Raw genomic sequence first — 15872 nt, 5'->3', positions numbered from 1 at the left:
TTGTTAAATAAAAACTGAAATCGGTATTATTAGGGTTCCTTGCATAATATAAACACAGGGACTGCTTTGCATTAAGAACTGTGTTGTATATTATTACATTAGTTATCTATTCCAGTGTAACAAAATTAATAGCTTGAAACAGCAACTATCATTTAATCTTATTCATGACTCTGGGGGTTGACTAGGATGACTGGTTGTTCCTGTTTGTTGTCTTTTATGTGGTTGCTATCAGATAGTGGCTGAGATTGGAGTTGGCTCAAAAGCTTTCTGACTCACATGTCTGCTGAAACTCAAAGAGATGGTGGCTGAAAAGCTGGGGCTTTTTGGCATTGCTCTGTGTCCATGTGGCCTGTTCAGCATGGTGTCCTTAGAATAGCTAGACTATACTCTGTGACTTGAACTCCAAAACTGTGTGTCACAAGTAACTGAGCCCTGATAGAAGTTCTGTGCTTTTTATGACTTCGCCTTAAAATCACAGTATTACTTCTACCATATTCTATTGTCACAAAGGCCAGTTATTTTATTTTAGCATTTGATGCGACAAAATAGCAACTTGGCATAAAACACTTCTGCATACTGAAGTACTATAGTTATCTCAAGGAGAAGTAGTTGTGAGGTCGTTTTGCATTGTGAGCTGACCTGGCTACCTTTCTTCTTCTTTTCTTTTTTCTTTTTCTTTTTCTGTTTGTTTTTATAACCCAGCCTGGGTGGCTCAGTCGGATTGGAGCATCGTCCTGTACACCTTTTGTTTCTTTCTCATATTGATGTTTCTTTCTTGTTCTCTCATTCACTCTCCACCACTCCCTCTCTGAAATCAATAAACATATGTTCAGGTGAGGATTAAAAAAAGAGAATGGACAACAACATTCTCTCACCATCGGCAGAGGACGGAAGGGAGCAGTGGCCATTTTGTTGTTCAGTCAAATGCCAGTCTAGTTGCTCTGGTAAAGGAATTTGTCAGACATCATTTAAGTCTTTAAATGTTTCATTTACAGTTCATCAAAAGGGAAATTATTTTGGGTGAGCCTGACCCCAGAACTTCATGAGGGAAGAGACTCCACACAGCAGCTAGACCTGTGTGTGCAACTCTTTTCCTCAGTTTCCCTTCCTGAGCCCATGTAGATGAGCTACAGCTCACACCTGGGGGCCCAGCCTGCTTGTGATCTTCTCTCTCTGTCTTCCTAGCCTACAGAAGTTGGACTCACTTAGCTTCCACCATTGCATCTGCCAATTTCTTCAAATAAATCTGTTAATGTTATATGTATTTCCTACTGGTTCTGAAACCTGACTGATAGACCATTGGATTTTAATAAATTAGCATGGTGCAAACACATCATTGATATGGTTTCAGATTCTACATTACAACTGACCTTTAAGGAACCATCACTTGGCAAATTTAGAAGGGTATTAGAGAAGACAATCCATAATTCTCTGAGAAGACTATCAGAAATACCTCTCCCTGTCTCAACTACATGTCTATTTGAGATCGGGTTTTCTTTTGTGCATGTGCTTCAACCAAACAATGTATTGCAAGAAATTGAATGCAGGAGCAGGTATCAGAATCCAGTTGTCTTCAGTCAAGCCAAACACAAAAGATTTGTGATAACTGAAAACATTGCCATACTTCACACTAATTTGTTCGGAAAATAGAGGTATTTTTTCATTAAAATATGTTAACATGTCATGATTTTTCATATAAACTTAATATAATAAACTTCTCACTTCTAATTTCTAATATGGTAAATATTGATAGAAAAACCTCATAAGTAAAAAGTAGGGTCTGATTTATTTTTTCTTTTTTTTATTTATTTTTTAATTTTATTTTTTGGTTATTCAATTACAGTTGTCCCATTTTTCCCCCATTGCTCCCCCCTCCCAGCCCATCCCTTCTCCCACAATTATATCCCTCCCCGTTGTCCATGTCCATGAGTCATTCATATACGTTCCTTGACTATACCCTTTCCTTACTTATCCCCCTTCTCTCCCTCCCCCTTCCCCCCTACTGATTTTTTTTTCTTATTCTTTCTCCCCCCTCTTCCATTATTTTTTGCTACAGATACCCACTGACTCAGCACCATGTGAAAAGAGTGTTCTTTTCCCTCCTAACATTGTTATAGCTCCTCTGTCATGTACGCTTGGGTCTACTTCTGTATTTTCATTTTTGTTCCATTGTCTTGTCTATCTGTGTCTCTGTTCTGTTTCAGTGTTCTACTTATTTACCTGCACGGACACCACACTGTCTTAATCTCCAAATCATAGGACAAGTCTTTCTATTTAGCTCTTCAGCAGTGCCTTAGATATTCTTGGTCATTTGCTTTTCCATATAACTTTTGGATTCAATTTACAAGTCAATCAAATCTCATAATTCAGTTTATTAAAAGGAAATAAAATGCCCTGACTTGATTTTCATTTGAATTGCATTGAATATATAAGTTAGTTTGGGAGGAATTGGCATCTTTATCATATTCAAGTCTTTCTATCTGCAAGCATGGGATTACTTTCTACAACTAGCTAGGTCTTTAATGACTTGGCAAATTTTTGTATTTTTCTTATGGGTCTTTCACTTTTTTGCTATATCTTTCCCAGCTTAGTATTTCTTTTAATTTTATCATGAATAATATTGTTTTGAACTGCTGCTCTGACACAGGGAGTATAATTTTGCATCTGGCCACATTGTCTAAACAAATAATTTCAAGAGATTGTGTCAGTTTTTTTTCTAGATACTTAATTTTTTCTGTGTTTCATGATCTATGACAGTTTTATTTTTTTCTTCTTTAAACTGAATGCATTTTATTTTACTGGCTGTAGAAAATTGAATTAAGGTAGTCACAGCAGACAATTTATGATGTTCCCAATCTGAAAGAGCAAGCTTTAAATTTTACTATTAAGTATGTTTCCTGCAAGTTTATTTTAGATACCCTTTGTCAAGTAAGGAAACTCCCTTTTTTCTTAATTACCTAAGAAACTTTTAAAAAATTATAAATAAATGTTTAATTTTATCAGATGCATTTACTACATCTAATGATATCATATAGTTTTTTTTTCACATAAACTAAATATGAATTTGATTAACTGATTTTCTAATGTTACACCAACCTCTATTCCAGGCATAAATTCAGATTAGCCATTCTGTGTTATTTGTTTGTGTATTTTGCATCTACATTACTCGATATTATCATATAATCTTTACATCTATTTGAACCTACATCAAAGGCATATAATTTTAAAGTTGTGAAGTAAATGAAATGTTATGTAGTTACCTATTTTATTTTGTGTTTAGTAATATAACTCCACCAGCTTTTTTTTTAGTTGTAATTGACATATAACATTCTATAAGTTTAAGGTGTACAATGTATTGTTTTGATATATTTATATATTGTAGTATGATTGCCACTGTAGCCTTAGCTAATTCCTCTATCATGTCCCATAATTATCATTTCTTTGTTGTGATGGGAAAAATCAATATCTAGTTTCTTAGCGACTTTGAAGTTTATAGTATTGTTTATAATTATTACGCTATGCATTAAATATCGAGGACTTTTTATTCTACTACTTGCACCCACCAGCTCTATGTTAGAAAGTATTGGGTTGGCCAAAAAATCCATTTAGTTTTTCCCATAAAAGACACGTTTTCATTTTCATCAATAACTTTATTGATTTTTGATATTTTGGGTATGTCAGCTACCTCCCATGTGGTATAATGTTGATTGTTCTCAATTAATGTCTTCATTTGATTGCTTTCAACTTCAACTGGTCTACCCAACCATGGAGCTCGAAATCTCCAGCACGAAACTTCACAAACCACTTCTGACCCATTTGATCAGTCACAGCACCTTCTCCATACACTGCACAAATTTTTTTTTTTGCATTTCAGTTGCTTTTCTACCTTTCTTGAAATGATAAAGCATAATATGCTGAAAGTGTTGCTTATTTTCTTCCATCTTCAATATTAAAATGGCTACACAAAAATTCACCAGTTTTGACTATTTTTTTTTTAATACATGCTGATATGGCAGCTCTCATAATACAATCTAACAAAATTGTTTCAGATGAAGTTAAAGACAACCAAGCCCTGCTAGAGCCATCTTATGGAAAAAGCTAAATAAAATTTTTGGCCCACCTGCTATTTCTATGATATATTGATTTCTGTATCTCTTTGTTTCAGATATTTTTCAGATGTTATGAGCTGAGTCCAATCTGGCAACCATAACCTTTCCAAAATATTACAAACATGGTTTACTTTTTATGATTTAAATATGAAGAAACTTCGTATGTTTTATCAGTAAACTTAAATTGTAAATCCATGAGGAAGGGTGAACTGAATAAAAAGTAGCTTGTTGTAATGGCTGAGTTTCTTTATTTTACTTTATTTCATTTTTATTGAATTTATTGGCGTGGCCCTGGTTAACAAAATCATTACAAGTTTCAGGTGTATAACTCTGCAACACATCATCTGTATACTGTGTTGTGTGTTCGCCACCCCAAGCCAAGTCTCCTTTCATCACCATTTATCCCCCCATACTCTCCCTCACCTCTCCCTACCACACAGTTATCTATGTTCATGAATTTTTTTCTTTTTTTCTTTTCTTCACAATCCTTCCATACCCCCACCAAGCCAACAGCCGACAAACACCCCCTTCCCCAACAGCCGTAAGCCTGCTCTCTATCTATGAGTCTGTCTCTAGACAACCTTCTCTTTGAACTGATGCTTTACTCTGATTATATTTAATTAATTACTCATATATTTGCTCTTACAACATTGAATTTTGTGCTATTTAATCATGCTACATGACTTATATATTTTCTCTTTTCTCATGTAAGCTTTAAGACTATAAGCTTCCTAACCGCTCTACTTTTCATTATCATTCAGTCTAACATATTTTCTCGTTTCCATTATTTTTCCTTTTTGACTCACGCTTTATTTTGTAATGGGTTTCTTCTTTTCCAAAATGTGGACATTTTCTAGTTACAGTTCTGATATTGATTTCTGGCTTATCTTCCAGGGGAAAACGTGAAAAAATCATGCATTCTGCAGGTGGTGTGGGCCGGGTTTAATTTGCCCACTAGGTTAGTTTGTTCTTTTTCAAATCTGTCATATCTTTAGCCTGCTGTTCTGTTGATTACCTAGAGAGCCTGTGCTAAAATTTCTCACTAAAATCACTGATTTTTCTCTCCACTGTATCTGCCAGAACATTCTTCTTGGTCTTTTCACACCCTGTGCAGTGGTTTGGCTGGAGCAGCACTCTGAGCAAGGTGACGTAGGCCTGACATAGTGCAGTCTGGACCTGCTTGGTTTCTATGGTTCTGGGGACTGAAGCAGCTCTGGTCACTTCTACATTATCCACTATCCAAAGTTTGAATGAGTCGGGTTAGATGAAAAGATCTATGGACACTTTGAGATGCTCCACTGGGCCCTTTGGCCTCCACCTCTGCTTCCTAGGCAGTTAGTCCACATTGTGAGGTTGGGGATGTTTTTCTTCCAATCCTCATAAAAGTATGGCTCTGCCTAAGCACAGGATAACTTGATTCCCCACCAGGTTTTGGTAATACAATGACTTCTTTCTATTCCAGTTACTGTAACCAGTCTGTCAACTGTTTGTATTTCTAGATTTAGGGATCTCTGGTTGAGGTCTTTATAGGATGAAGGAGATGAGCACTGAGAGACAAGTCATTCTTTTGAATACAAGGACTGTTTTCATTTAGTTAACCTCTAAGATTTATCTCTCTTTTATCTTCAGTTGTTTGAAGGAATGAAAGCATTTCGAGGAGTAGATAATAAAATTCGACTCTTTCGGCCAAACCTCAACATGGATAGAATGCACCAATCTGCTCTGAGAGCAACTTTGCCGGTATGTAAATTTAGGGATTTCCTTTGTGTTTCTCTTGATATAATGGCTCACTGTGAGTTTACCAGCAAAGAAATCATTTCAGAATGCTTACATATTCAATACAAGCCATATGAGCACTGAAGTTATGTCTGCTTTACTTTGTAATTAGTGAGAGGAAAAAATGTAAGGAAGTAACCAATACCATTTGGCAATTCCACAATCTATTTCTAAGAATGTTTGTGGGGAATGAATGTGTATGTGGGAGATAAAAGGATAAGGAATAAAAACACGCTTCAAACTAAAGTAAATAAAATTTAAAGACTGTGAAATTATAACACTGAAAATGGAAAACATGATGTGCCACGCAGGTATGTGGGGGATATTTTGCCTAATTGCTTTAGACACTAGCAGATATACAGTTATTTAATTAATTATTTTGACATTTTACCCCAAGTTTTATTTTAAAAAATACATATATACAAATGGTTTCTCATGGCTATCGGATCCCAGCTATGCCATTGTCATGGAGCAAAGTTCATTATAAGGTGGGTTAAATTTAGATGTTAAGATCCACAGGTACGTGGAGGTGAGGTAGACTACTTCCATTCCCTGAGATGTGACCAGGCCACCTTTCTGAAATTAAAGTCTTTTCCTTCTTTTCCATATCCTGAATACCTAGCCTTCAGGAACCTAGCCCAGGCTGTGCATTAAAGAAGCTAAACCCAAGTAAATAGTCCCATTAGTCAGGCTCTTCCTTTTCCCTGTTTCTGTAACCCATGCTTCACTCACCTGCTTCAGCGGCCATAGCAGGGCAGCAGAAGGGAAATTAAGGTCAGTTCTTTGTACTTGGTCCTAGCTTCACTCCTCCACCATTACGGACAGGTCACTGGGGAAAACTTTAAAATGGGGACAGAAGGAAAGGGAAGTAACATTTATTGGATATCAACTGTGCTACAAACAGTCTTCGTATGTTTAACAGCAGTGAGCAATTGTCCAGAAGGTCAGCACTGTAAATTTAGTAGCACTTTACCTTTGTACAGAGAGGAATGCTCAAGCCCAGAGAGGTTAACTGACTTGCCTAAGGTCACACAGAATGAATGGTAAGAAAGTAGATGCAAGTTTTAAAATTCCTAGAAAGGTTTTCTTTCCACTAAATCTTATCTCTAGACAGCAGTGCCAGAGACCCAATCAGGTGATACAGGGTGATGATATGTATTATATGATTAGCAATCCTAATTTCTGTAATATTATCACATTATGATTACTGTTAAAATAAATAGCCAAATCCTGAGGTTATGAGCTCTATACAGATGCATGTTTCTGACTTATTTATCCCCTGGATAACCCATCACATGTCTGAAAGCATGTTTCTCCTGCCAAGTGAGTAGAAACTACTTATTTGACAAATTGTCACCCATTTAGTATAGGAAAATCTTTTCCTCCTTAGAAATAAATTACTCTAAGCTTTTGCCCATTTTTGTACTGGGTAATGTCTTTTTCTTACTAATTTTCAGGATATTGTAACATATTCCAGTATGATCCTTTGTTAGTTATGTTACAAATAACTTCACCCAGTCTGCTGCTTCTTACATCTTTTGAACAACAGAATTCCTTAAATTTTAAGTATTTAAATTTTATCCATCTTTTTGTTCATGATTTGTGCTTTATGTCTCTTCTTTAAGAATTATTTTGTACCTTAGGGTAACAGTGGTATTTGTATCTTTTAAAAATAAAAGTCTTATGTTTTACACACTTAAGTGTGTGATCCAACTAAAGTTGATATTTGGGTGTGGTAAGAAGTAGGGATCCAATTTTATATTTTCCCCACATGCATAACCCATTGTCCCTTCATAATTTGAGGGGGAAAATATCACAGGAAAAAATTGTTTGGTTTTATTACGTTTTTTAACAGTCTAAAGCTTCATGAGGATTATTTCCTGTGCTCCAAATGAAGACAATATCATTATTTATTATGTTTTTTATTTCTTCAGGGATTTGACAAGGAAGAGCTTATGGAGTGTATTCAACAGCTTGTGAAAATGGATCAAGAATGGGTTCCATATTCAACATCTGCTAGTCTGTATATTCGTCCTACACTCATTGGAACTGAGGTACCAGCTGACTCCCTGTTTGGGGATACTTTGGTGGCGAAGTTATTATTGTGTACTCTCGTGGGAAACTTTCAGTGTACAATGTGAGCTAGCCCCCAATGTCATCATTAATGACTCCTTTCTCCTGAGCATCAAGACCAGGTATCAGAAAACACTTTCTGTAAAGTGTCTCAGAGTAAATATTTTAGGCTTTGTGGGCCATCTGGTTTCTGTCACAACTGCTGAACTCTGCCATTGGAGCACAGGAACAGCCACAGAGATGAACATGAGTGAGTCAAGGGATGAGGAAGAAGCGAGGCTGTTTGCCTTCCTCTAATTAAAACTAACCATTATTTCCTCAGTTTACCAGTCTAGTGCCTCTGGTCCTGGCATCACTAATGGTTTAGGAATTTGGAGGAGAGAAAGCTACTTCTTTTTCTTTTCATTTTCCAGAAGTCTTGGGATTACTTGGTAAGGAGGGTGAGTGAAGGACCCTCTTCCCCCGTAACCAGTGAGTAGGGATTCCTAATAAAAAGAGTATGCTCCCATTGGGTGGAAATTTGAAAAATATTTTTTTATAAAGTTCACATTATTAAACAAAACACTAAGCATTAATACATAAACCCCTTGTAAAACATTTAAATTAAAAAGAAAATCATTTATATTATCAAAATGTTTCTCAGATTTAAAAAGTTTCAGGATTATTTTAACCAATATCTTCTGAAACACTTATTTATAGATAGTTAAAAACTTTAAGAGAAACTAACATCTGGCATGCTTCCAACTACTGTCAATTGCAAATTAAGATACAATCTGAACTCAATATTTAACTAAAGAATATGTACACAAATAGTTTCTAAAAATTTTATTTACTAGAGAAGAAGCCAAAATTATATGGTGATCAGGTTCAATACTGGATACCTAATAAGCCTACATCTGAAAAAGACAGGGTTTGCTGATTTCGGCACCTTAATTAGTAACTCTGGGCAGGCATGTGCGTGTGTGCGTGCACATACACACGTGCACTTTTATTTCCTTAGTGTTTTGGTAAGTGTACTGGCCCTTTGACCATAGTCAATAGCAAAATATGCACAAGCACAACCTCCGAAATTCCTTTGATCATTGCTCCTAGCCTTGCACTTCTCCAGTCAATCCCTTTCATGACTCTCTTCATGAGAGAGGTAGTTGAGTGAGACAGTACTAAATAATATCAGGGCTGAGAGTAAGTGTCATTAGAAGGGTTGAGTCTGACTGTAGGGACAACCCTCTAGAGTGTCACTGCAGATCTGCAAGCTACGAGTAGATTTGACTTTTCACTGTACTCAAAAGACAAACTGACCTTGGCTCCTGTGGAAGTTGATTACTTGCTCATATTCAGTTAACTTGTACATCTACATTGGAGAGCCCCTAAATACATTTCTGGAGTTGAGATAAACTAGAGAAGTCTGCTTTGGGAGAATACCAGTTTCAGATGCACAGAATACAACCCAAATAATACAGAAGCATTTTAAGTTACTTCATATAGACAGTTTCCCTAGTCACAACTTGACTGGAAATCATTCAGCATGAAATTTTCATTAAGAGCTCTCATTTTAAAGATCTTGCTGCCAAATGGCCCACTCCTTGATTTCTGGTTCACTCCATATGGATCTTGTATACATTTTATAGACATATCTTTTGTTTCCTTTTATCACCTTGTAAACTTATTATATTATACCTATAATTTAACCAATAATTGTAAGAGTTTCATGAAAAGAATTCCCTTTATTCACTGCAGTTGTTTATTTGTGCTTATACATCTTATCTTTTCTCTAACAATTAGCCTCTATAAACAAAAGAAGCTGAATATATTTGATAACTAGGTGTTAAAACAGCAATTTGTAATCATTAATTTGGGTTTCTCACACTTAATGCAGTCTTCTGCAATGTTATTTGAGATATATATATTCATTCTACTTTTTACAAACTTAAGTTCCTATTTGCATAACTCTGTTAGCATGTTTCATGTTAACAGTCCCCATTTTAGTATCTTCAACCCTTGAGTCTGTTTTTAGAGATCCAGCTTATTTGCATTGATTATTGCTTGTGATAATCAGCTTATCATCAGGCCACTCAGACCAACTGACACCCTCTTGAGGCTGTTCTTGTCCATTTCAACTTTATCACAGGGGGCGATTGTTATTTTCTTTATTTTACTTTTGGGAGTTATGGTGCACCTGGTTATTAGTTACACCTCAGTTCATGGCCCTTGCTGTCATGGGTCGTATGAGGTCCCTCTATCTTTTATTCCCTTTTGTCTTCATTTCCCATTCTTCTCCTCTCCCCCCATTGAAAATCATTTTCATGTGCTGAGTGAATATTCTTTGGTTTGTATGTGTTTTTAAGTATCTCTTAGGATTTTGTCCTATAAATCTTATTGCGTCTCTTAAATGTTTTCTCTCTGCACTGTTGTTCATTTCTACCCAGGTTACTCTGTGTCTTTCCAGTCTGTCGCTTCTAACTCTGCGTAGTTCTGCACCCTGGTCATCTATCTACCATACTCTGCTCAGTTCCCTTACTGGGATTCCATTTCCCTGGTACTTCATGTCATACTGCAATGAGCAGTCTGAAAATGTACCACACAGGGAATTAGTGAGAATTGTTGTCTCCCAGGAAGAGGCCCATGGCCCATCTCACTCTTTCCATCCCGGGAAAGCCCTGCTGCTTTTCAGGAAAGTGCTGCTTCTCTTTGGTGAAATAGTCACTTGGTTTTTGGCATCAGCATCACTGGTCTTACGAAGCTCTCCTTAGCGTCACTGCGCTCAGTGCTTTCTGTGCACTAACCAACAACAACCTTGTGAGTAGGTGCTACTGGCTCCCTTTTAGAGATGAGGAGACTGAGGCCGAAAGAGGTGAAATGAGAACCTCCAGGCTCTTCACTTGTGTGCTTCAGCATCTTTATGTATTAGCGAGTGTGCTAGTTCTAGGGATACAGTGCTGAACAAAAGCCTTTTTCCTGTTCCCAGTCTGGGGGAATTTCCTTGTCAGGTAAATGTATTGAAAAAGTTTTCCAGTCTGTAGCTTGTGTTTTGTATCTCTTCACTCTTGTATCCATACTTAATTTTAGTGTAATTAATTTTTTTATGTTTTGTGATTTTTATTTTTTTATTTTTATTTTTTTGTTTAGAGGGAGGAGAAGGAAGGGAGAATGAGAGGGAGAGACACATCAATGTATGAGAGATATGTTGATCAGTTGCCTCTTGCGGGCCCTCGTCTAGGGACCTGGCCCACAACCCAGGCAATGTGCCCTGACTGGGAATCAAAGTGGCAACCTTTTGGTTTGTAGGCTGGCACTCAATCCACTGAGTCACACCAGCCAGGGCTGATTTTTATGTTTTAAAGAAATTTTTCCTTCCTCCAAGGTCATATCTGTGTGTGTGTTTTAGAGTTTTGCTTTTTCTAATTAAATGAATTTATTTGGAAGTGAACTATAGGTGAAGTGCTTAACTATTTTTCTCCATATGAATACCCAGTTGTTCCATCACTATTTATTGAGTGGTCCAACCTTTCTTCCTGACTTTACAATGCCAGCTATTGGTTGATATATCAAATTTTCCTAGATGAATGCTATTCCTTATCTGTTCTCTCACTCTCTGTCATCCTTTCTTTAAAAAACATAAATGATAGCCATACTATGAACAGTTTTCTTTGTGTTATTGTCTTCGTACTTATAATTTACTTGAAGATCCTTTCTATACAGTACACATGAATATACCTCTGTTTTTTCCATTTTCCTAGCTGTAATGTGTTCATACCATCATACATATATGCTATACTTAATTGGTTACAGGATGCCATAAATTATTAGATACACTGTTACTTTATGCACTGATATGGAAAAACATTGCCAGTTAAACTATGATCATATTTTCCCAATAATTCTGAAAGATTCATGATCATTGGTCATACCAGAGCTTTTTTGTTTTAAATGTATATTTTCTTAGGAAATCTGCAATTTCTCCTGCCATCAGTTGCACTTCTGGGCTTGCGATAAGCATTTTTATGTTTGTGTGTATCTTAATAATAAAAGCTAACACAGCTTTATCTTTCTGTGGATTTGTTCCTACCACAGAACTTTCATGTCAGTCATTTCCATCAGCTTGAAAATATGCCACAATATCTCCCATCTAAAACGAACACACTCCCTTTGCCTTGTGTCCCACTCTACGCATCTATTCACTTCTCTGCTCCCTGTGTAGCAGAATTCCTCACAAGATTTGTGCATACTCACTTGTATGCACATTAGAGGACTTGGCTGTTGCTTTGCAAGAAAATATTAAATTGCATTTGTTTAATGTTATTATACATTTTTGTTTCACTAATATCAAATACATGTCTTGCTCCTGTTTTTGTGCCTTTCTATGCAGTAACTTTTCTTTTAGTGCCAAATCATACCATATCTTTTTGAAGATATTTTAAATGGCAAACTCAACATGGGAAGCATTACCAATGCTCACAAGGCATTGGAATTACTGTCAGTATGAACAGCTAATTCCAAGTCTGACAATGTCAGTCTTGCCATGACTGCTACTTGGCAGTAGCAATTGTAAATTTCAAGTTTCAGACATGTTAAGTATGAAAAAATGGACATTTTAGAATTTGTGAGATATGGTAGCATAATTTATATCTCAAGTGCCCTGTTGATCAGCCATAATGTTGATATTGCAACCATTAGAACCATTATTAGTAAATTGAGTAAAGTAGGAGAATCTTAAAAATGCAGGCTTTCTTTAAGAAATGTATGCTGCAGACATATCCCCTAATGCACATAAAGACATATTGAAGGATATTTACTGCTGCTCACACAATTTGCTGCTAGACTGGTGTTAATGTGAGAGGAGACATGTCAAGTTTTCCTTTGGGCCAAAGCAACTGAGTGGCAACCATTTGTTGGGATGAGGAACAGTGAGGGAGAAGGGTTTTATTTGTTTGTTTGTTTGTTTATTTGTTATTGTTGTTGATTTGTTGAAGTGATGGTGGATGGAATCAAGAGTTTAAATTTGGATGTGGTAATTTAAACCAGTGATGTCAAGTAGGTAGATAGATTTATAATTTACCTGTAATTCCAGATAGAGTTAGGAATTTAAGTGTAATGTTTAACATAAACATTAAAGCCCAGGCCTGGATGATATTTTCAAGGGAAGAACTGTAGATAATGATGAAAAGAAGGCAGGAACTAAGTCCTGGGACAGGCCAGCATTTAGAAGAGAGGAAAATGAAAAGGAATCAGTCAAGAGCATGAGAAGTAGCAGCCTGGAAAGTAGAAAGTAGAGCCAGGGGAGGGCTCAGTGTGCTGGAAGCCAAGGGAAGAATGAGGAAGCAGTGAGCCACTGTGGCAAATCCTGCCCACAGGGCCAGTGAGGTGAGGACTGAGAACTGACTGCTGGATTACCACATGGAGGTCCTTGGTGATCTTAATTAACGTATTTCAGTGGGGTGGCGGGGTCAAAAGTTTGTGTCATGGATTCAAGACAGAATGAGAGGACAGGAAGTTATGATGGTGAGTATGTACACGTCTTGTGAGGAATTCTGCTACACAGGGAGCAGAGAAATGAATAGATGCGTGGAGTGGGACATGGGGTAAAGGGAGTGTGTTCGTTTTATATGGGAGATATCGTGGCATATTTTCAAGCTGATGGAAATGATTGACAAAAAGGGCAAAACGGATTGCTCAAATATTCAATAAACTCTACTCCTATCAAGGTTCTACTTCTTGTTAGGGCCAGAGACCCCACATTGCCTGTCCCAGAAACTGCCGCCTGTGTCAGGACTTGCAAAACAGGCTGTGGTCAGCGGTCACTGTGTTCTTGGGAACCGTGGCCTCCAGTCTCTCAGGGCCTGAGCCCACACCTGGGCTGAAATAAAGAGGGTCTGCGTCCCCAGCCATGCACCCAATCGTGAATTTCCCTATTGTCAGAGGCAACTGAGGCACAGCTGCCAGCATCCTGCTGAGACCTGGTTTCTCTCCCCTTGAGCATTTCCCAGGAGCAAGGAACTTTCTGTTCCCATAACAACCATCACTAACCAGAGAATATTGTTGTTTCACCTACATCCTGGAGTTTGGAGCTGACCAGCAGGGTAACTCACCCTCCTTGGGGGTCTGCTTCATGCCCTTAAAAACCCCCCTACCCCTTCTCTTGCTGCCACTGTCAGCTCGGACTCAGCCACCTGCTTGAATGTCCTTCAGTAAAGGCTTTGAGCTGGTGCACTAGCTCCTCCCTCCTTCTGGGCACAAACCTAACACTTCAAGGGTGATGGTGCAGTCAGGTTGTATATGTGACTAGATGAGGGGCATCTAATCACCCCACGCCCCTCTGGCTCGCAGTTTTTCCCCGCATGCTGTTACTTCATTGACATCACTGTCTTCCTGAAGGCTCTTCCCCTGAGGGTAACAACATCCTTTTCCTTCATCAGCCCACTCAGGACCTTCTTCCTCACTGGGTCGCCTGGGTTGAGACTTGCCTATTTATTGCAGTTGTCAGCTCCCTGTGTTGGTCATATTTGTCTCTATTTCAGGCTTAGCACTGTGCTGGGCCCAGTCCAGTGACCCAAGGTGGGTGGATTCACAAAGTCAGTCCTAGTGGTGAGGCTGGGCCAGTGAGGAGATGCTGGTTTTGAGGCCAGTCTTGGTACGAGGAAAACCCTCCTGTAGACTTTTCCTATCATCTAGAGAAGGGGACTGGCAAACTGTCTGTGAAGGGCTAGGTAGCCAGTCAACTCCTAACTCTGCCTTTGCGGCACACACCCAAACCAGCAACAGGCAACACATGAATGAATGTGCCTGTTCCAATACAACTTTAAAAAAAATAGGCAACAGGCTGAAGTTTGCTGGCTCCTGATCTAGAGTCAAGGAAGCATGGATTTTCTAACAGTGACTCGTTCTGGCTTTTCCTGAGTACTTCCCCACAAGTATTCTTGATTACTTGTTTAATCACCCAGGCTAAAATTTCTGTTGATTACGAAGTTACCAAACTGTATTTCCCAGGTCATCAATATAATAATCCTTGTCATTCCCCCAAATACCTATTTTCCACAGTTCCAACATTAAGGATTGAATACAGTTCTATGGTCACATCTGCAATCATCGTAATGCTCTGTGTATTGGTATACAGTGAATTTATTGACCATTATTACTATCATCAATTATTATTTATAAGAGCAAAAAATAACAATACTTGAAAAAGATGAAAAGATCAGACCCTGGATGCTTTCCACAGAAAGCTATTTTATTTAATCCACATTATACTAACCCTGTGATCAGTCATCACTGCCTTTACAAAATGGTAGATAAGGACGTTAAGCATTTTGTGTGTGTGTGTGTCTGTTTCACCTTATCTTTAGTTTTCTTTTAACAATTTTTTAAAAATAAATTTTAAGACCATTCTTATTTAAAAACTAAAAAAGAGTTGATTGTTCAGTGAAATTTACACTATCTTTCTCTTTGAACAGACTGAGAAATAAACTCATCCCTCTCCCTTATCCATTTTATAGCAAGCCTCAGAAAAGCCTGGACTTCAGCCCCCCCACCCCCAACATTCTTTCTATGTCTATATATTAATTATCTGATAGTCTAAACATGGCACTGAAGGAAATCAAGCAAGAGACAAAGGAACATTTTCTCTCGTGTCAATGCAACATATTAGGCTTTGCATGATTTTTTTTTTTAATCAAAATAATTCAAGTATGGTAAAGAGTCACCTGTGTTGTTTTCACAGCCCTTTTCTATGAACAATGTCTTATTAAAATAGACAAGTCATTTGGCAAATATTTAGTTAACTTGGTATAATGTATGACACTACAGAGAGAGGACAGAGATGGTCTTGCACTGTTTGAAGTGTACAAATGAGCAACAGGCAGAAAATTAAATAAACAGTGGTAAGAGTGATAGGCATTTTATCTAAATCTAAGGAAGTGC

At 37.6% G+C, this 15872-nt stretch overlaps 1 protein-coding gene across 3 annotated transcripts in view; it reads left to right on the top strand.

Annotated features, from left to right (window-relative positions):
* BCAT1 (branched chain amino acid transaminase 1) overlaps window positions 1-15872 on the top strand; it is a 92481-nt gene that overhangs the window by 43279 nt on the left and 33330 nt on the right. For all 3 annotated transcript variants that reach the window (XM_090272926.1, XM_090272928.1, XM_090272927.1), the window contains exons 4-5: window positions 5739-5849; window positions 7820-7939. In XM_090272926.1, the coding sequence (XP_090129052.1) occupies window positions 5739-5849; window positions 7820-7939 (231 nt within the window). The remainder of the gene's footprint in view (window positions 1-5738; window positions 5850-7819; window positions 7940-15872) is intronic.

The sequence above is a fragment of the Furipterus horrens genome, unplaced genomic scaffold (genome assembly GCF_987537825.1).
Source record: "Furipterus horrens unplaced genomic scaffold, mFurHor1.1.pri manual_scaffold_4, whole genome shotgun sequence".
In the NCBI taxonomy this organism is placed as follows: domain Eukaryota; kingdom Metazoa; phylum Chordata; class Mammalia; order Chiroptera; family Furipteridae; genus Furipterus; species Furipterus horrens.
The sequence above is the reverse complement of the archived record's forward strand: the minus strand, read 5'-3'. Positions and strand labels throughout refer to the sequence as shown.